This window comes from Ceratotherium simum, chromosome 11 (assembly GCF_057802395.1).
Source record: "Ceratotherium simum simum isolate JZ-2026a chromosome 11, ASM5780239v1, whole genome shotgun sequence".
In the NCBI taxonomy this organism is placed as follows: domain Eukaryota; kingdom Metazoa; phylum Chordata; class Mammalia; order Perissodactyla; family Rhinocerotidae; genus Ceratotherium; species Ceratotherium simum.
The window spans coordinates 13,102,266-13,124,843 of NC_141910.1; the positions used below are offsets into that span (position 1 = coordinate 13,102,266).

Genomic DNA, 22,578 nt, shown 5'->3' on the forward strand with positions numbered 1-22,578 from the left:
GAAAGCTGGGAGCCAGGCTAATCAGAATAACCAGAAACTACACTTTGTAAATGGCTCCTTGAAAGCAATTATGACATAGCATTGCAGACAAAGACACTACATATTATTGGAACTGTCTGTCCATTGGCTTGTGGTCTGGAGTCAATTATCTTTCATCTCTGGTACCTAGTCCAGTATCCAGCACATACTCAAATATTTGCATTAATAAGTTAGTGAAACAACTTCTCTTGAAAGACACATTGGAAGAAATGTTTCCAGTTAAATGAGTCAAGTTGTCTCTTCTCCAAATCCTTTCTTCTCATCAGAAATCTTTAAACACCTTTGGTAGAGGTAGGTGATGAGAAAAGAGATGAATAACACAGAGATCCAGAGATACGAATCCTTCATACGATACAGTTGAAGGAGTAATGGATGGTGAGCCCACTGCCAGGCTCTGACCCCTGTTCTGGCCCTGACTTGTTGGGCTACTTCCTCTCTTTGGGTTGCAGTTTCCTAAAAACTAAGGGTGGACTAGATGATCTTTAAGATCCCTCAGATAGAAGTGGATGGCTTCCTTGAAAAGAGGCCATACCAGAAATAAAATTGAATAGAAGCACTCTAATGAAAATGCATCAGTTTAAAACCTGAGTTTCTTCCCAGAAGATGGGTACTTCATCCACTCCTACAACTATATTTATGTTTTAAAGCACTGATACCTTACAGAAGATGCCCTGCCTATCTTCCTGTAGGCAAGCTTCACAGTCCCCTATAGCAAGGAATCCTCTTGCTGAGGTGATAGGGTAATTAGCTGCCACACAATAAACACTGTGTAATTTCCCCTAACTAAATTTTGTGACAGTTAGAGTGAAGCAATACTTCTCAAATCTTTTGGACTTAGGACCCCTTTATACTCCTAAATATCGAGGGTAATTTTGGTCAATGTGGATTTTATCTATTGATACTTACTGCATTAGAAATTAAAACTAAACATTTTAGAAATACTTATTTCTTAATTCATTTAAAAATAATAAGCCTGGGGGCCGGCCAGGTGGCACAAGCGGTTAAGTGCGCGTGCTCCACTGCGGCGGCGCGGGGTTCGCCGGTTTGGATCCTGGGCGCGCACCAACGCGCTGCTTGGCGAGCCATGCTGTGGCGGCGTCCCATATAAAGCTGAGGAAGATGGGCAGGGATGTTAGCCCAGGGCCAGTCTTCCTCGGCAAAAAAAGAGGAGGATGGGCAGATGTTGGCTCAGGGGTGATCTCCTCACACACACACACACACACAAATAATAATAATAATAATAAGCCTGTTACATGCTAACATATAAACTAAATATGTTTTCCAAAACAATATTTTATTTTATTTTATTTATTTTTTTGTGAGGAAGATCAGTCCTGAGCTAACATCCATGCTAATCCTCCTCTTTTTGCTGAGGAAGACTGGCCCTGAGCTAACATCTATTGCCAAGCCTCCTCCTTCCCCCCCACCCCCTCAAAGCCCCAGTAGATAGCTGTATGTCATAGTTGTACATCCTTCTAGTTGCTGTATGTGGGACGCAGCCTCAGCATGGCCGGAGAAGCGGTGTGTCGGTGCGTGCCCAGGATCCGAACCCGGGCCGCCAGTAGCGGAGCACGCGCACTTAACCGCTAAGCCACAGGGCCAGCCCCCAAAACAATATTTTAGTAAGAGTGGGACTATTTTACATATTTTGCAAATCTCTTTAACATTTGGTTTAATAGAAGACAGCTGGATTCTTTTCTCTGCTTCTGTCTTAAATCTGTGGTTATATGTTGTTCTGGTTAAAGTACACACTTAAAAAAATCCAGTTTACACACATAGCTAGTTGGAAAAGAGAGGAGTATTTCAAGATTCTTTTCAAATAATTATTGATTTTCTTGATACTACACCAAAACTTGACAACTGGTAGTTTTAAAAAAATTAGTTGCAGGGTGGAATCTGAAACCATATCAGTGACCTGTTTCTACTCCATTACATAAACAGAGTACATCAGTCTACCTTGCACTTTGAACGGATATTCTATCCATGCCTGATTTTGTAACACCATACAATAGTCATTTGGAAAATCCTGGTCCAGTGAGTTATGCAGTTCTTCCAAATGCTGACATATTTACTTATATAATATGAAAAACATCACAGTTGTTAACGTCACTGATGATCTCATCGGAAAACTCTAAGTACTGGGAGGCAGTCAAGCTCATAATGGTAGACACAAGTTTTCTAGAATTCTATTCCTTGCTTGAAAGCTCAAAATTTCTCTTTGGCAATAAATACTGTCAGCTGTTTTCCCTGAAGTGACAGATTCACTTCTTCATTTTCAAGAAAATGTCTGTCATACACCCAAGCTGGAATAATCAGTTTATCTGTCATTCTTTCAAGTAAAAGCTGTGTTCCATGAAAAAGGCAGCTAGTTCAATTCGCTACACAAACCACGGTGTCAGTGCTTTTCCTTGAACCAATCACCTCTTCTGGAATGCAGCAGGAGTGCTTTACGTGTACTTCCATTAACTGCTGGTGTGTGGCTGTGAAGAATACAACGCCTCCTAGACCAGCACAGTTTGGTGCCACTGTCTCAAATGGTGCTAAGGTACCAGCAGTTTTACTCCTCCCCCCTTTACTTTTGCATCATCAGTGCAAATGCCAACACAGTGAAAAAGGCGCATAACGTCCTAGTCTTATTTTGAATTCGTTTTGACCTGGCAAATCCCCTGCAAGGGTTTCAGCAACTTCCAGAGGTCCACGAACCACACTTTGAGAACCACTTGATTAAAGCATCCCTTTGAATTACCCATAAGGAAAGGGTTTACTCAATGGAGAGTAAAAGCAAGATTTCAAGAGTAATGCTTTAATTACCTAAGATAAATTGCTTTCAAGCACCATGCCGACTATGAAACTGTTCTTATTAAAGGAGGTCTCTAATGAAACCCTAAAAGGTAACCCTTATCTTAGTTATTCCATGGCATTCTCATGATCAATATATGCATATCTCTAATTAATTAATGAATAGCTAACGCATGCAAAGGCTCAAAATTTAAAAAGTATAAAAAGGTGAAAAATTAGTCTTTCTCCTACCTCTATATCCTAGTCACTCAGTTCTTCTTCCCAAAGGCAACCAGTATTACCAATTTTTTGGGTATCCTTCCAGAGAAATTCTATGCATATAAAAGTATATGCATGTATACCAGCACAAATACTTCTTTTTAAAGACTACAAATGTAGCAATGTACACATGCTTCTGAAACTTGATTTCTTTTTTAAGCTTAGCTTAATGTGTCTTGAAGAATATTCCATTATTTCTCACTGTACTGGATAAACTCCTAGAAATGAGATTGCCTAGATAAAGGGTAAGACCCCAAATAAATACTTAATTTTATTTCAAAATATTCTTTATTTATATTTAGGTTTCTAATAAAGATGAGCCTGACTAAGTCATGCAAATTAGTGGAGATTCTTTGTGTCTTTTGTGTATGAGTCATCCCCACCATGATCTGCTATCTATTTTTCTTTTCTTTTTTAGTGCCATAAGTGAGAAACTACTTTCACGACTAATTTTCTCATAATGTTTTAACTTGAGCCTAATGCTTTTCTAGGGGCAAGCCAGAGCTTCTGACCACTTGGTGGCCTGATTTATACTTTTATAATTACTCTTATTCTTTTGGCCTTACCGTTTAGACCTCTGAATCATTTCCTTCTTTCCAATAGGCCTGTTCTTCTCAGCAGCCAAGAAGCCTAAGCAAAAGAAAGGGTTTTCAGTGGATAGTGACTTAATAAGGAAGGGTGTGTTGCTCAAGAGCTGTGAGAGGGAGCTGCTAGGACTTTGTGCCCCTACTCTGAGCTGGCAGTGCTGGGTGGTGAGCAGTGGCCAAGGCCAGGGTTAGACTATGGTGACTGTCACAGCAGCCTAAGGCTCCCGAGGACACAAAATGCTGTGGCACAGACTAGACAGTGTGAACTGAAACACTGACCAGTTTATAGGTAAGGCTGTGATGAAAGCGTTAGGTAGCACTTGATAGTTTTCACAGCTTTCATAGATTTTATTGAGATCTTACACCTAGCACAATTGTTAAGAGCACAGACTCTGGAGCCAGACCACCTGGGTTCAAATCCCAGCTTATTAGGTATGTAATCTCGGGCAAGGTACTTAATCTCTCTTTGCCTCAGTTTTCTCATCTGTAAAATAGGGATATTAATAGTATCTACCTCAGAGAGGTGTTGTAAGCATTAAACAAGAACAGTGTCTGGGCAAAACGTAAGGGCTACATAAGTGTTTTTATTCTATTATTGCCACCCTATGAGGTAGGCAAGCCCGGAATCAGCCCCATCTTTAAGGGAAAAAACATGATACTTTTGGAACTAACTTGCTCACGGACACAGAGCTGGTTTATAAAAACACCACTCTCAATGCACACTCTCGTCTTTAAGATGCAGTGACAGGGCAAGAGTAACTGGCCTTATTTGGATCACGAAAGTGCTGAGAGCTAAATGGGGCAGGTCTGCTATCTAAGGAGATTGAGTCTCAGCAAGCAAAAAGTCCCTTTCTGTCCACGTAACTGGCCTGGAGTTGAGCAGTGCTCCCTAGCATGAAGCAGACCTGGCCCTCTCTACCCAGGAACAGAAAAGTGAACAGGTGGAGTGTACCTCTCTTAGGGAGCGGATGCATGGGGTCCCGGTAGCCCTGCCATTCTCTCACAGCGTTGAACAGTGCCTCCCGCTCACTCTGTAACATGTTCTGCAGCTTCCTCTCCTGGACTATTAACTTTAGGCGCTTTATCCTCTCCCTAGAGCGGGAGATGAAGTCAGGTCTATGAAGCTGAAGTGATTCCTGAGGAGGAGAAAAAGCCCCCGACCTCACATTAATGATGCAGTCTGTTCTCCAAGGGCCCAGAAAAACAGTACCTGCCCAACAGATTTGGAGAGCCTGGTTCTAAAGCGCAGAAAATATCTAGAGGTGAAGAATAATCTAACAAGTCTCTGTGGGGGAGAGCTCCAGTAGGGAAATCAGAGGAATCAAAGAAACACTTTTGGAATAAGCCAAGAACTAAGATTGCGGCAATTACAATTCTCCCAAATGTCAATGGGATAGAGCTCGGCCCGTTGGGCTATTTTAAATTTCCCTTCAAACAAATACATCATTAAATAACATTTCTTTTAGCTCCCAAGGTACATATAAAACAGAGACTTGGTGCCTTTTAAAGCCTCTGTCAAACAGGAATAGGAGTTATGTAAACGGAGGAACAAATGTGAGGTTGACACAAACGTCAGGCTGCCAGAGCACTCCACATGCAGGTATCCACAAACCCAGTGAGCAGCGTTACAACATCCTCCCTTCTATTGCCTTGTCCCCAGATACTGACGGTGATGCGTGATTTAGAATGGTTAATAGTAAGGCAGCCTTTGATTAATGACGAGAATGAGAACAGATGAACTGTGGAGGTGCTAGAAACAAGGGTCACGTGACCTTCCTTCAGCCGGCCAAGTCACAGATTTAACTTCTTTGCATCTTGCCCTTTCTTCCCCCTTAAACACATGGCTAAAATTAACTCAACGTCATTGCACCTGTAGGGTTGCTCTCACAAATGGCCTCAGTGGATCTCTGCCTGGGCCTGCTAGTGACCCGTGGCTGGCCATGTGTTGTCTCTGCCAGTTCTGTTCCCGTAGTGGCTCCCTCCAGGGTTTGGTGTTGGTTATTGGTGCAAACCAGGAGACACCAGGGCCACGAAGCTTGGGCAGGTTTTCCTTCTTAGGAGCAGACTTCACATTTTCCACAGGAACAAACCACGAAACTCCTACAGGAAATATTTTTAAGAAAGATTTTTCATTTTTCTCACCAGAGATGTGTGTAACATAGGCTCTCAGGGGACTCGGCTGCCAGAGGCCACCAGAATGCCCTGGAGACTGCTTAACTGCAGGCATGACTCTGTAATTGTAATTCTAGATACTGTGAAAATTTGCCAACTGGTGCTGGGGGGAGATGCGGTCAACACAGAGTCATTTAGAAACAAAGAATTTTAGCACTGCAAGAGACACGAAATTCACTGGTTTTTCTGCTACAGAACCGGGAATTAGAAACCAACCTTCACGGCAACTCTGCTTGTTCCTCCATAACCTTTTGTCCCCAAGATAATTGGTAAGGAGCCTTTTCTCTTCTACTTTTCCTTCTGACCAGGAAGTCACATCACTGTCCTCTTCTCTAGCCTCACTAGAACTTGGAGTTGGAAAAGTCATCCCAACATCTCGAGTGTGTTTTCTGACACCATTCACAATCTCCAAGTTACCTGAGGGGAAAGATCACAGATGTTTCTGGGAGCAGCCTTGAGACTCAGTTAGCAGGTATATTCAAGACAGTAATTGAAAACTTTTAAGCCTTCAAAAATGCAGGCTACTGCCTCCTCTGGGTGGGGTGGGGGGCTGTGAGGGAGAGAGAGGAAGAAAGAGAAGGAGGGCGGAGAGAGAGAGAGTGAGAGAGAGAGAAGGAGGGAGAAGAGGGAGAAAGAAAGAGGGTTTTTATTCCTAAGTCGGTTTAGATATTAGAGGGAAAGAACTACTAATATAGATTCAATGGGTAAAGGACTTGAGCTCTGATCCCAAGTGAGGAAGACAGTAAATGCTTATAGTCCTACTGCCAGTCACCCAGGTAAGGAAGAGGTTGATAGAGGTAAAGACAAGACTTGAGGGGGGAAAAAATCAAGGGGGAAGTTTATTTTTATTTTATAAAATCAAAAGATATAGAAAGGCATAAAGCGAAAAGCCTCCTTCCCACTCCTCTTCTCCACTTAGTTTATAACCCCATGATTCCACAGAATTTTTTGTGCACATTCAAGCAATTCTCTTCCTTTCTCTATTTTTTAAATACATGTAGTTGCACGCTATACACTGTTCTGTACCTTGCTTTTTCTTTTTAATTATATATCTTGGAGATCTTGCCATATTAGTAGAGAGAGAGCATCCTTATCCTAAGTAGGATTTCATTATATGAATGTACAATATTTTATTTTACTACTTGGCTATTGAAGGACATCTAAGTTGATTTTAATTTTCTGCTATAATAAACAATACTTCAATGGTTAATTCTGTACACTTGTTATTTTGCACATATGCACAGTATGTCTATAGGCTAAATTCCAAAAGTAAAAGTGCTGGATCAAAGTAATTTTGATAGAAACTGCCAGATTGCCTGTCATAGGGGTTGTACTCCCAACTCACACTCCCACTAGAACGTATGAGAGTACCTATTTCCTTACACTCTTGTCCACAAACTTGCTATCAAACTTAGATTTTTGCCAATCTGATAGGTGAAAAATGGCATCTGAGTAGTTTTAATCTTCATTTCTTTTATTATGTGAGGTTGAGTATCTTACATTTAAGAGCTACCTGTATTTCAATGGAAATGTTTAAATTCAAGTAATTTACCTGCTTGTATACCCTTGTTTAACATATGCACATGTTGCTTGTTGCAAAGGGTAGAGCTCGAGCTCCAGAAACTACTGGTAGAAGATGAAACAGAGTCAGAAGAAATCAGATGGTTTGCCACCTGGAAAAACAAAAGAGACTCTGTTATCATTACCTGCAGTCAATGGCACAGTTACCCACAGGATAAGAAAACATACAAGTCACCAAGATCCCTTTCTTATCCAATTCAAATTGTTGAGATGAAGTTGCCAGGGAGCTTGTGACAATGTGAACATGCTACCACATAATTTGTAATAGGGAGGAGAATGCTGTTATTGTTGGATAAGGGCCTGAGCTGTTTCAAGAAGGTAAGACAAAAAGACTGCGTATGCTCCCAGGACTTGAAAAAACTCTGAAAAGGATGCTAGCCCAAGATTAGCCTGGTGGGTCTTCAGAATGAAATTCTGACTTGGCACCTGCATAAAATTTTGACGAGAGATGAAGAGGGCTGGGGATAAATAAAGAGAGTGATGAGCTACAGAGAGTGCTTTCCAATAAGTTCAGACTGAGACACTTAGACAAGTTTAAATATACAGAGAGCTGAAAGGCCCCATGAGAAGTCCTGAAAAAGCAGAGAATTGCAAAAAGCATCCAAGAGCCCCAAAGGCCTTTTTTTTTTTTTTTTTTTGTGAGGAAGATCAGCCTGAGCTAACATCCATGCCAATCCTCCTCTTTTTGCTGAGGAAGACTGGCCCTGGGCTAACATCCGTGCCCATCTTCCACTACTTTATATGGGATGCCGCCTCAGCATGTCCTGACAAGCAGTGCGTCGGTGCGCGCCCGGGATCTGAACCGGCGAACCCTGGGCTGCCAGCAGCGGAGCACGCGCACTTAACCGCTACGCCATGGGGCTGGCCCCCACAAAGGCCTTTTTCGTTATGTTCAGAGCAAGTAGAGCAATGAAGGGCAAGTTCATGGATTGAAGTTGATGGTGGAATGTTAGTGGATGACAAAAAGATTATCAAAATAGAGTTGAACAAATATAGTATAAAACTGTATTGTTTAAACTTCCTTATCATAAATCTCCTGGGGGAGGGGCCAAACCCAGAACAATGAATTGGAATCTCTAGGGGAGGGGTCTGAGCATCTATATTGAATAAATGCCAGGTGATTGTCTACTTAAGCAAGTTTGGTAGAGGTGAATTGAAGTCCAAGTCAGGAAATGAAACTGAGAGTATCTGCTCCCCTGAACTAGATAAACTTTATTCCAGGGGCTTTGCAACAGAATCCTGGAGAAGAGGAACTTTGTTAGATGTCTGGGGACAGAAAATGTTTTTTTTTTTTTTTTTTTGTGAGGAAGATCAGCCCTGAGCTAACATCCAATGCTAATCCTCCTCTTTTTTGCTGAGGAAGATTGGCTCTGGGCTAACATCCGTGCCCATCTTCCTCTACTTTATATGGGATGCCGCCACAGCATGGCTTGACAAGTGGTGCGTCAGTGCACGCCCAGGATCCGAACCGGCGAACCCCAGGCCACTGAAGCTGAGCGTGCGCATTTAACTGCTGCACCACTGGGCCAGCCCCCAGAAAATGTTTTAATTTTCAAAATTAAGCATTGCAAACTGGTGGGTTTAACGCTGATGACCTGTAAAATTCTAGAATGGATCAGCAATCTGATAGTTTGCAAGCATTTGGAAGTCAAAGACAAGATTAGCAAATTTCAGCCAGGGCTCAGTAAGGCAGACAGAATAAGCCCTGCCAGGGTAGCCTTGTTTTTCCTAGTACATATGGCACTAACTGGCAGAGCAAAAAAATGTGTAGAGTACAACTAGATGTGAGTGACAAAACTTCTCATGACATCTTTGAGGGCAAGATGGAGTTACATGGGTTGAATGATAATATAAGTTGCTAGAACCATAACTAGTTGAACCACTCTTACCCAAATATTGTTATCAACACAGAGAGAGGCCTTTATGAGTGGTATATCTTACATTTGACAACAAATATTTACCAAGCACCTACTATGTGCTGGTCACTTGGTTTGCTCTGGCTATTCCTTCTTGACATTTTATATATCAATGTCTCAGAGATATGAAAAGCAGATTTCCCATACGATACACATCTGAGAGGGCCTAAATGGCTGTCAGAATCCCAAGTAATAACAGGAATGACGGGCTAAATCAAACAAGGGGTAATTGTAAAGCCCTATACATTAGGCTGAAGGAATGGCAGCAACTTTGTAGCAGGAGAAAAAGTTCTGGATCTGGAGTCATCTAAGCCAGTCTCAGATCTTCTCTTTAGTGACTATCTCTACTTGAGCAAGCCATAATCTCTCTGTGCCAGGTCCCCCATCTAGAAAAGGGCACAGTTGCATTTCTGAAATTACAGAAGTGTTATAAAAAAACAAATGATTTACATTGTAAATTGTAAAAAACTAATATAAAACTATCAGACTATTATGATGTTAAAAAACCCAAAATGTCTAAGTGCAGAAAGGGTGGTGAGAAGATGTGACTGACTGGCCAACATACTACACCTGCAGCTGCTGAGAAAAAAAAAGAGGAGAAAGTACTTTAGGTACTGAAACAGATTTGCAAGATAGATTATTAAGTACAAAAAGCAAAGTATGCTGCCATTTTTGTGAAAAAGGGTAGAAAACATGCAGGTATTTGCTTTTTTATGTATCAAATACCTGTGAAAGAAAAGAACCCAGATTGCAAAGGAAGAAGTAAAACTGTTTTTATTTGCAGATGACATGATCCTGTCTGAGAAAATGCTAAGGAATCTATAAAGAAGTACTAGCACTAGTAAATAAGTTTAGCCAGATTGCAGAATATAAGATCAATAGGATAAAAAATCAATTGTGTTTCTATTCTAGCAATGAGCAATCTGAAAATAAAATTAAGGGGGCAATTCTATTCACGATAGCATCAAAAAGAATGAAATATTTAGGAATAAATCTAACAACAAAAGTGCAAGGCTTGCACACTGAAAACGATAAAACATTGGAGGGAAAAATTAAAGATTTAAATAAACAGTGAGACATTCCACGTATGTAATTTAAAAATGGGCAAAAGATTTGAATAGACATTTCACCAAAGAAGACCGAGTGGCCCAATAAGCACATGAAAATATGTTCAACATGAGTCATTAGTGAAATGCAAATTAAAATCACAAGGAGACACCACTTCACATCCACTGGGATGACTATAATAAAAAAGATGAACAATACTAAGTGTTGACAAGGAAGCAGAGAAACTAGCACCTTTACATATTGCTGGTGGGACTGTAAAATGGTACAGCCACTTTGGAAAACACTGGCATTTTCTTAAAAATTAAACATAAAACTTATCATATAACCCAGCAATTCCACTCCCAGGTATATACCCTAAAGAAAACACATGGCCACACAAAAACTTTTACACAAATGTTCATAGCAGCATTATTCATATTATCCAAAAAATGAAACAATCCAAATGTCCAACAACTGGTAATTGGATAAACAAAATGTGCTGTTATCCATACAACGGAATACTAATCAGCAAGAAAAAGGAACTACGATGCATACTACAGCGTGGATGAACCTTGAAAACATCATGCTAAGCAAAAGAAGCCAGATGCAAAAGACTACATATTATGATGCTATTACATGAAATGTCCAGAAAAGGCAGAAGGCAGATTAGTGGTTGTCTGGGGCTGAGAATGCAGATTGATTGCAAACAGGTACAAGGGCCCTTTTTGGAGTGACCAATGTTCTAAAATGGATTGTGGTGATGTTTGCACAACTCTATAAATTTATTAAAAATAATTGAATTGCACACTTAAAATGGATGAATTTTATGGTATGTAAATTATACTTCAATAAAGCTGTTTTAAAAAATCTCTGTAAAGATATGCAAAACTAGTAACATTGAGTAACTCTGGTAAAGAGAGCTGGGTGCCTGGGGAACAGGAGTGAGAAGGACACTCCTTATCAAATTCTCTTTTATACATTTTAAATTTTGTACCATGTGATTGTATTACCAGTTTAAGAAGTGAGAATAAACAAAACACAAACTTACAGGGAAGAGTGTGGCAATAAAAGTGTAATGGCTCTGGTGAGTTCAGTAGGAGTAAAACATACGTTAGGCCATAGAAACATTCTAGCCACAGAAAGGAAGTGATAGATCTGCTCCGTCAATGTGCTCTCATCACCTGAGGCACAACAGGCTTAGTTCAAAAGCACATGTTTAGGGCCGGCCCCGTGGCTTAGCGGTTAAATGCACGTGCTCCGCTACTGGCGGCCCGGGTTCGGATCCCGGGCGCGCACCGAGGCACCGCTTTTCCGGCCATGCTGAGGCCACGTCCCACATACAGCAACTAGAAGGATGTGCAACTATGACATACAACTATCTACTGGGGCTTTGGCGGAAAAAAAAAAAAAGGAGCAGGATTGGCAATACATGTTAGCTCAGAACCGGTCTTCTTCAGCAAAAAGAGGAGGATTAGCATGGATGTTAGCTCAGGGCTGATCTTCCTCACAAAAATAAAATAAAAAAGGACATGTTTAAAAATAGGATATTGACAAACTTAGACCCAGGAAACTGCCAACTTAGGAAAGGGGAGTAGAAAGCATGACCCAGGAAGAATGGTTCAGAGAGTGAAGACCTGAGAGAAGAAAACACTTTAGGGAAGGAAGTGGGGACCTGAAAGATAGAAGAGTAGGCCTATTTTCTGTGCCTTCAGGGAGCAGAACTGGGAACAGAGCCAGGAAATCCAATGCAGGCAGATTTTGGATCTTTGTAAGTTAAAACCTCTGATAATGGGGGGCTTAGACAAATGAAACGAGCTGCGCATGAGCAGCAGCAAGTGGTGGAGCTGTTGAAGCAAAGGCTGGAGTGCCTTGTGGCACAGATGCAGCAGAAGTGTTGACGGTCTCTTCCAAGCCTGAGTCTGCCGACCTCCTGCACTTCCAAAGTACACAACCAGTCACGCTATGCACCACTAAATGTGAAAAAACACACGTTTAACATCTGACTAAATCAGGAGCTTCGGTGTGTGTGTTACTGTTTCTAGTTCAAATCTTTTCTGATTAATTTCTGCCTACAAAAAGGTAAACATTTAAAAATAGAAAACAGTCTAAAAATAAATTCCCTCTCAACAAAATATATTTAGTTAGCCCTTCTAGGAGGGTGAAAATCAAAAGGACAGATAAAAACGAGTGTTTTCAAGGATGTGGAAAAACTGGAATCCTCATACATTGCTGGTGGGAATGCAAAATGGTGACAATATTTTGGATACCAGTCTGGTAGTTCCTCAGATGGCTAAATGTAGTGTTACCATATGGTCCAGCATATATCCACTCCTAGGCATATGCCCAAAACAAATAAAAATATATGTCTACACAAAAACTTGTACAGGAATGTTCACAGCAGCTTTGTTAATAACAGCCAAAAAGCGGAAGAAATCCAAATGTCCATTAACTGATGCACAAATAAAATATGTACATTCATACAATGGAATATTTGGCCATAAAAAGGAATGAATAATGCTACAGTATAGATGAACCTTGAAAACATTATTAAGTGAAAGAAGTCAGTCACAAAAGATCACATATTGTATGACTCCATTTATATGAAATGTCCAGACTAAGCACATCTATAGAGACAGAAAGTAGATTAGTAATCACAGCTGGGGGCTGGGGCAGGGGTGGGAGGTTGGGAAAAATGAAGAGTGACTGCTAATGTGTTCAGGGCGTTTTGGGAGGTGTTGAAAATGCTTTAAAATTATATTGGGGTGACGGTTGCACAACTCTGTGAATATACTAAGACCCATTAAACTGTATATTTTAAATAGGCAAATTTTAGGGTATGTGAAAGATCCCAAGAAAGCTGTAAAAAGTGTTTATTCATGTGTGCAAACTGAAATACATGTAGATTAGGAAGTCTTCTTTGGAGAAAAAAGCTTCCAATGCTCTGTGGTCCTGCATCTCCTGTGTTACTGAATCAGGGATACAAGAACAATGGAAGGTGACCAACAGCGTCATTTACATATAACAAAGGAATCATGCAATCATGCCATGTTGACTTCCACAGATTCACAATAATTACAATGCACAGGCCTGCACTGTGTCTGACAATTCGTGCTGAGGACCCACCATGGGACAGAACATCATTTTTGATGAACTCATTTACAGATGCTGCAGGTAAATCACAACAGTCCACTTCCCTTAGTCCATGAGAGAGCTGCAGGCATCTCCTCTAATGATCTCATCATCCCTCAGAGCCTGGGTGTGGATTGGCCCACCTGGTTCTCTGCAATGGGGCTTACACATCAAGATTTAAGTGACTACGAGTCAGGTGACATTATCTGCTACCATGGTTTAAGCTTTCTGTCAGAGTCTCAGAAGGAAATACGCGCTGGCTGGCTGCTTCTGTTTTAATTTCTATTATTATGAGAGCAAGCTCACCTGCTCACCTTTTCACACCGGGAAAAGAAAGTAAATGCCACCATCCCAGAGATGTTTAAGGCTTTTTATAGTACTTTTTAGTTTAATTAAAATCTAAGTGAGACTCATTCATTCATTTATTTTCTTTTTGTGAGGAAGATTAGCCCTGAACTAACATCCATGCCAATCCTCCTCTTTTTGCTAAGGAAGACTGGCCCTGGGCTAACATCTGTACCCATCTTCCTCCACTTTATGTGGGACACCAACATAGGATGGCCTGACAAGCGGTGCATCGGTGCACGCCTGGGATCCCAACTCGGGCCGCCAGCAGCAGAGGGCGCACACTACGCCACTGGGCCGGCCCCTCATTCCCATATTTATTCATCAGAGACACCATCAGATAGACCCAGAAAAAATAGGTTTTCCGTTAAAAAACTACTTTTTAGGTGGAAATTGAGTTTAGGAAAACAGCCAATATAGGAAAAATACTATGTTTTCTTACATGACCCTTTATGGCTATTCCTCATGTAGGATGATTGTTATTGCTGATCTTTTGCCAGCTAGGTGCCTACTGGGAGATGCTTTTCTTTCAGAGGAATGAGTTTACGTTAATTCATTTATAACCACTCAAATCTAGGACCAGAGGTACACATTGATAAGACAGAGCCAAAACTAGAGATACAGTCTATGGCATCAAAAGACAGTCTTTTCTCGTGAAAAGTTTTTAGATATGTGCAGATCAAACTGGCACCTTTAGTTTCAATAATAAAACTTACTAACCAGTAAAGGGTGAAACAATCACAAAGCGTCTGTCCAAAAAATAACATTTTGACATAGATCTAATTCCTAGAGACAGGATTAAAGCTTACAAAAGCAGGGACTCAGGTGGTAACCGTCTATTATTCACCTTTAAAAAATTAGAATTGGTCATTTATTTCTGTAAGAATGCTAGATGATACGAAAAGTCCTCCCTGATAAATTAGAAATGAATTGTGCCTGCATAATAGGTCCTGAGAACATTTCTTTTGGTACATGAATAAGTAAAGGAGCTGGAACGATTCTGGATGATGCCAAAATTCCAAGTATGGCCCCGAGACTGCATGGTTAAAATGTAATGGAAGAGTGGTCATTAGAACTGAGGTCAAAAAACTCTTAACAGGATAGTAAAGTTTCCCAGATAACGGCAGGGCTTGGGGCAGAACGAAAGAAAATGATCCAAGAGCTCAAGTCCTCAATCAATATATGGGAAAAACCAGAAGGTTAACAAACGATTATGAAAATCTTGTAGGGGGTTGTAGAGCTAGATGACATGGGTCCCAAAGGATTTTCTATCAGGTTTGGAAAATTATGGTCTGGAAGTGGCCCTCTCCTTTTTTTCCTTCTCTGCATTCTCTCAAATATCTCTCGTCTTGGCTTTAATACTTGTGAGGATTATGATCTCCTTTACATGGATGACTCTAAAATCTTTATCCCATAGACTAATGAGGTCAGATGTATCCATGCTTGTTATTTTCACTTGGATGTTCTGATCTCACTTCAAGTTTAACAAATGAAACTCCATATTTTGGTCAAAATTAGTTTCCTCTTCAAATTTATTTTGATAAGATATTCACATATTATTTCAGTTGTTTTGGGAAGAAATTTCAAAAGAACTATTAATTACTAAGTCCAATTGATTAAAGTCCAGCTTAACAAAAGAATATTTGATTTTTCTAATAAATTAATTTATGAATATCACTTTCTTATTTAAAAACCTCTAACATTAGCTAAATATTTGGAAATAAAATTATACCTACACAAACAAAATAAATTCCATGTGGATTAGGATTTAAAGGCATTGCCTCCTACCCTAAAACAAGTATTAAAAGAAAAACAGGAGAATTTTTTTTATAATCTTGAGGTTGGGAAGATCTTTCTTAACGTGGAACAAAGAAATAAAGAAGTTGAGTACATAACAATACTATTATAATATTAATATAATATAATTAATGCTTAAGAATTAATAGGAAAAAATCTTCAGAGAAAAATGGACAAAGGATATAAAAAGGTAATTCTCAAAATAAGAAACGTCAATAGCAATCCCTGAAACCTAATATTAAAAAAATGCAATTTAAAGCAATGAGTTTTTCCACAGATCAGATTAGCAAATATTAAAAAGACTGATACTACCCACAGTTGGCAAAGGAATGAAGAAACACATACTCTCATACTTTTTGGTGGGAACATATAGTTGTGTACCAAAGTTCTGGAGGGCACATAGTTAGGGGTGGGGGCTTGTTGATTATTAAGTCTTTCAACTTCTGTTGTTAGTGACCTACTCAGGATTTAAAACTTCTTGGTCAATTTTCTTAGTTTATATTTTCCTAAAAAATCATCCAATTTAGATTTTAACATATATCAGCCTAATGTTGCACACCTTTTTCAAGAAAATCACCTCTTTGTGGTTATACCTTTCCATATGATTAATGTTGATATTCTTTTTCCCACGGTCAGAAAAATCAGAGATTTTGTCTATTTTTTTTTAAAGAATCAGATCTTGGTTATATTGATCAATTTGGAGGACTGATTTAATAATTTATATATTTTACATTTTATTAATTACTTCTTGCTTTTTTTGCTTAGTCTTTTTCCAGATTAGAATGCTTATTTCAATTATTTCCTAATTGAGTTTGTTCAATTAAAATATCATTTAATTTAAGGCTATATGTTTTCCTCTAACTATAAATTTAGTCACATTCCATAAGTTTTGGATGTGTGCTTTTACTGGTTTTAATGAAAAAAAGTCTATAATTTCAATTTTTACTTCTATAACTCAAAAGTTCAGAATGATGTTTTAAAATTTTTATCTATTAAATGAAAAAAATTATAGTTGTTAAATTCCAACTTTACTGTATTGTGGTTAGAGAATATGAGTTTTGTTATAAATCTCTGACTTTTGGGGTTTATCAACATTTTGCCTAACTGTACAATTAATTTTTGTATATAGTCCATGAGCATTTGGAATAGGAATGCTGTGGATGCTGTGTTTGGGGAATAAAGTTTTACATAGATATTTTAAATCAAGCTTGTTAATATTGCTATTAAAATCTTCCATATCTTTTCTTATCTGTTATATGTCGAAATCTGAGAAAAGCAATTAGAGCATCCCACTCTTGTACTTTTGTCACATTCTGTATTACAATTACGTCTGCTTGAATGAACAAATAAATGCACTCTGGCTGAAAGCACAAGTGTAATTTTGGAAGTTTCTAAAAGATTCTCTTTCCTCCCCTGGAAATTACAGAATGGGGATAGGGTAAATTCTCAAGATAAGTACCATTTAATTAAAAAAAAAAAAACAACAAAAAAAACCCCCCATGTTCCCATGGTATAGAAACTTGTATTTTGAATCTTCCATCAAAACTAGAAAATACTGGCAGAAAGGTGGAAATATAGGAATTTTCATGCGTTGCAGGTAGGAATATAGACTGGAAAGCAATTTGGTATTAATGTAGGAAATTAAATATACATATAGCTTATGATCCAAGAATTCTACTTCTGGGTATATATGCCAAAGATAGTCTCACACAGGTCCAGAGGGGATATGGACAAGGACATGCATTCCCAATGTTTTGTGGTGCTGGGAGTCGACAGCAACCTGGGTGTCCATAACAGGGAAAGTGCACAGGTAAACTGGTAGATGCACTCAATGGAGTAACATGCAATGATTAGAAACCTATATTAGATGTACATATAGCAAAGTAGATGGATCTTAAAAATACAATGCTTAGTGAACATAAGAAAAATAATGATACACATTTTACATGAATTGAAAACATATGCACACATAGAGAATACACATTTTGTATGAACTTTTGTAAGCCAAAAGATATGTACATAACAAGATCAGTTGCCTTTGGGAGGATGAGAATGAGGATGAGATATGGGGATAACACTTTAAAAAGATGAGATATGGGGATAACACTTTAAAAAGAGAGGCCAGGGGCCAGCCTGGTGGCACAGGTGGTTGAGTGCGTGTGCTCCGCTGCGGCGGCCCGGGGTTCGCCGGTTCCGATCCCGGGTGCGCACCGACGCACTGCTCGTCAAGCCATGCTGTGGCAGTGTCCCATATAAAGTGGAAGAAGATGGGCATGGATGTTAGCCCAGGGCCAGTCTTCCTCAGCAAAAAAGAGGAGGATTGGCAGATGTTAGCTCAGGGCCTGTCTTCCTCACCAAAAAAAAAAAAAAAAAAGAGAGGCCATGAATCTAGGCACTTGAAGCTAAAAGGAAATTTTATTTTATCTTGGCATAGAAAGTGTGTATAATACTTCTCTAATCCTGTTCTTTCACTCTGCTTCTAGAAGGATTTATTATGACTAGATTGGAGATTCAAACAGGCATTTTAAGCAGAAACTAGAACACAATGAAAAGTTGAGAATTCTCCTTTCCAGCTCATAACTAACGTTTTGTGTTTGTTTGATCAGTCTGGTTTACCTCACATTTTTATTAATGTCAAACAAAAACAACATTTATGCTTTCTTATTAGAAAATACATGTTTTGTAAAAAAATATTAAAACACAGAAAATTATAAAGGAAAATTTATAATCCCATAATTTTAAGATAATCTGTTAATATTTAGTTTTGTTCCAGTCATATATATATATATGTAAAAAATATAGCTTTATATCTTGTTTTTTTTATCTTTTATAGTATATTCTCTGAATATACTAAAAACCATTGGATTGTATACTTAAAAGAGTGAATTGTATGGTAAATGAATTTTATTTCAATAAAAAACAACGATAGAGATTGACCAACACTGAGACATACCCTGGGAAAGTAAGTAAACTTAAATTTAAAAAAAATTGACAAGAATCCAGGAATAAAAAAACAGAACCCCATAGAGAAAAAAATATTAGAATTGCCTGTGACACAGAAATATCAAATGCTTTTGCCCACAAGAGGGAAGCAAAATTGACCGAGTTTTGAATTAAGGATTATTATCCCAAAGTTTTATATCCATCCAAGTTGTTGTTCTTATATAAAGGTAATACAAAGATAGTCTCAAATTTGTAAAAACTGAAGAGATGCTCACTCCTGAACAACTGTTTAAAAATCTAGCCAAACAACAGAATTATTTAAATTAACAAACTCATAATTGTTATATGAAAAGACTAATGGTAAATATTGACCCTTTATTTAAAAACATAACTAATATAGGGGCCGGCCCGGTGGCACAGCGGTTAAGTGCGCGCACTCTGCTGCTGGTGGCCCAGGTTCAGATCCCGGGCGCGCACCGAGGCACCACTTGTCAGGTCATGCTGTGGTGGGGTCCCATATAAAGTGGAGGAAGATGGGCACAGATGTTAGCCCAGGGCCAGTCTTCCTCAGCAAAAAGAGGAGGATTGGCATGGATGTTAGCTCAGGGCTGTTCTTCCTCACAAAAAAAAAAAAAAATTACTAATATAAAATGGTGACTTTGCTTATAATACGGAAGTAAGTGTTATAGTCTTGAAAATAAAACTAGTCAATGCAGTAGTAATACTACCATAATGACCTGAGACAAAATTGACAAAATATAACAAATATCGGTAGGTTGGGGGAACTATGTGTGTGGGTGGGTAGGTGGGACAAAGTAGGACAAATGCAACCAGTTTCTTAATTTTTCATATGATGGACTCAATAGATCTTGTTTTATATCTGATGGTGACAGATTGAAAAAGTGGTTTAAGCATATTAGTTAATTAGATTACACTTTGATTAATTATATTTCTAAGTTATCAGAAAAACAACTCAAGGAAAATCATATAGCAATGAACAAAAAGATCGGAAACAGTAAAAAATCACTAAAAATGATAAGAAACCCTGAAGAACCAAAACAATATTGAAAAAAAAAAAGAACAAAGTTGGAGGACTCACACTTCCTGATTTCAAAATGTATTACAGCAATACAGTAATATAACACTCCGGTACTGGTATAAAGATAGAAAAATAGATCAATGGATTAGAATAGAGCCCAGAAATAAACCCTTGTGTATATGGTCAAATGATCTATGGTCAAAGGATCTTTGACCCTTGACAAGGTGCCAAGATCACTCAATGGGGAAAAGGCAGTCTCCTCAACAAATGGTGTTAAGAAAACTGGATATCCACATGCAAAACAATGAAGTAGGAGCCTTATCTTACAGCACATACAAAAATTAACTCAAAATGAAGAGTTAATTCTAGGTTCTTGTGAGAAGAACCTAGAAGGGTAGAGGAAAATTTCTTCCTCCTCTACAGTACTCACACAAAGCTAGATGGTACAGCCTACTACACACCTGGGCTTTTTGGTACTAATCTTATGGGACCACTGTGGTATATGTAGTCTGTTGTTGACTGTAATGTTGTTATGCAGCACATGACTGTACACCAATATTAAAAACTTTTGTGCATCAAAGGACATAATCAACAGAGTGAAAAGGCAACCCACTGACTGGCAGAAAAAACTTACAAATCATATGTATGATAAGGGGTTAACATCCAGAATATATAGAGAACTCCCACAACTCAACGACAAAAAAATAAATAACCCGATTCAAGAATGGGCAAAGGACTTGAATAGACATTTCTCCAAAGATGATATACAAATGGCCAACAAGCATATGAAAAGATGCTCAACATCACTAATCATCAGAGAAATGCAAATCAAACCACAATGAGATATCACTTCACCCATGAGGATGACTACTATGAAAAAACAAAATAACAAGTGTTGGCAAGGATGTGGAGAAATTAGAACCCTTGTGCACTGTTGGTGAGACTGTAAAATGGTGCAGCTGCTGTGGAAAAGTATGGCGGTTCCTCGAAAAATTAAAAATAGAATTACCATATGATTTAGCCATTCCATTTCTGGACATATATCCAAAAGAAATGAAAGCAAGGTCTTGAAGGGATATTTGCACAGCCATGTTCATAGCAGCACTATCCACAATAGCCAAGAGGTGGAAGCAACCCAAATGTCCAGCAACGGATGAAGGGATAAACAAAATATGTATATACATACAATAGAATATTATTCAAACTTAAAAAGGAAGAAAATACTGTCACATACTACAACATGGATAAACCTTGAGGACACTACACTAAGTGAAATAAGCCTGCTACTAAAAGACCAATACTGTATGATTCCACTTACATGACATCATCTAAATCTAAAGTAGTCAAATTCATAGAAACAGAAAGTAGAATGCTGGGGCTCGAGGCAGAGGGAAAGGGGGAGTTGTTTAATGGGTATAGAGTTTTCAGTGTTACAAGATGAAATAGTTCTGGAGATCTGTGTCACCACAATGTGAATATACTTAACACTACCGAATTGTACACTTAAAAATGGTTAAGATGATACATTCTATGTCATGTGTTTTTTTGCCACAATAAAAGGTCATTTCCCTCAGTTTGAAATGGAATTTTGTATAATAAACATTTACTTAATAAACATATTTGAAGAGGGAAAATCAACAAGATAAAATTTAAAGCAAACATATTTGTTATAACTTTGAAATTAAGTGGAACAAATTCACCTCAAAGAAAGTCCCTCAAATTGGGGGGGGTGGGGGGGGGAGAAGTTAAATTCAACTAGATGCTACCTACTTGAGCAAAAGTGACTCAGAAAAGCTAAAAGTAAAAGAATGGGAAAGAGAAACTGTGCAAATGAAATGTAAAAAAAAAAACAACCTGTATTGGATTAAGTAGAATAAAAATCAAAACATATTAAACATGGAAAAATGAAACTTACTTTGTATGATTTATGATACAAGTCAGTGAATAAAAAAGTAGCATGAATTTTTATGTGCCAGGTATAAAATAAATATTTACATAAACCTTCTATCACCACAAAGATAAATCAACCTTCAAATACACTCCTTAAAGTCCTTAACAGATCAAGGAAACCAGTATTTGGGAAGAATATAATTAATAAAGGTGATTTACTAGATATAATTGGAATGTCATACTCTCTATGGACACTCTACCTTCTTTATAATACCCTTGAAGTACTTATTCATACATTAAGCCACAAAGAAAATTTCCATATATCCTTAAACAGAAATAGAGAACTGAGTACAATCTCTGATCACTATACATTAAAATTATAAATGAATATGTAGTGACAATAAAGCCAACCTTATGGAAATACAAAAAAGATTAATTCTCCCCTAAACTCCTCTTGGGTCAAACAGGAAATCCAAAGCTACAATTATACATCTAGAAAGTACTTCTAATAAAAATACCACAGGTCAAAATCTATTGGATATATACCACTTGGGGATCTGGAGTTGGGTACAGCATTGTTCCCATCCTTATAATACCACCACCATCAACAACAACAACAACAACAACAACAAAAGTGTACCAAACTGTTAAGTTCATGACTTTTTTTGAAGCTGTCAGAAAGGTGAGGTCAGAGGTCAACCCTGGCCCAAAATCTAAGGAGATATTGCTTCCTGCAGGGAGATATAAGACGTGAGCACCAGATTACTTAAAGAAGATAAAACTGGACACCATTAAGAAGGTTGGAGACTGGATTAAGTGGTAGAGGCCAAGTGTGCACTCCCAAGAGTGTGAAGCCCTTGGGGGCTACAGAAACTGGGGGAATCTACACCCTTTTGCTGGCTATTTCTCCACAAACTCCACCAGGAAAAACATCGAAGAGTTTTACAAAGTGTCTGTCATGGTGCAGACCTGGGAATGGGGAACAGTAGTTGTTGTGGGAAGGGCACAAAACTCTACCGAGGAGGGATGTCAGCAA

General features: G+C 38.6%; 1 protein-coding gene across 1 annotated transcript in view; it reads right to left on the minus strand.

The window, feature by feature from the left end:
• The window catches only part of ALMS1 (ALMS1 centrosome and basal body associated protein), a 226,413-nt gene that overhangs the window by 4,100 nt on the left and 199,735 nt on the right, over positions 1–22,578 (minus strand). Inside the window, 5 exon segments of the mRNA XM_087436571.1 lie at positions 3,663–3,726; positions 4,636–4,819; positions 5,554–5,783; positions 6,072–6,272; positions 7,408–7,528. Coding sequence (XP_087292697.1) covers positions 3,663–3,726; positions 4,636–4,819; positions 5,554–5,783; positions 6,072–6,272; positions 7,408–7,528 — 800 coding nt within the window.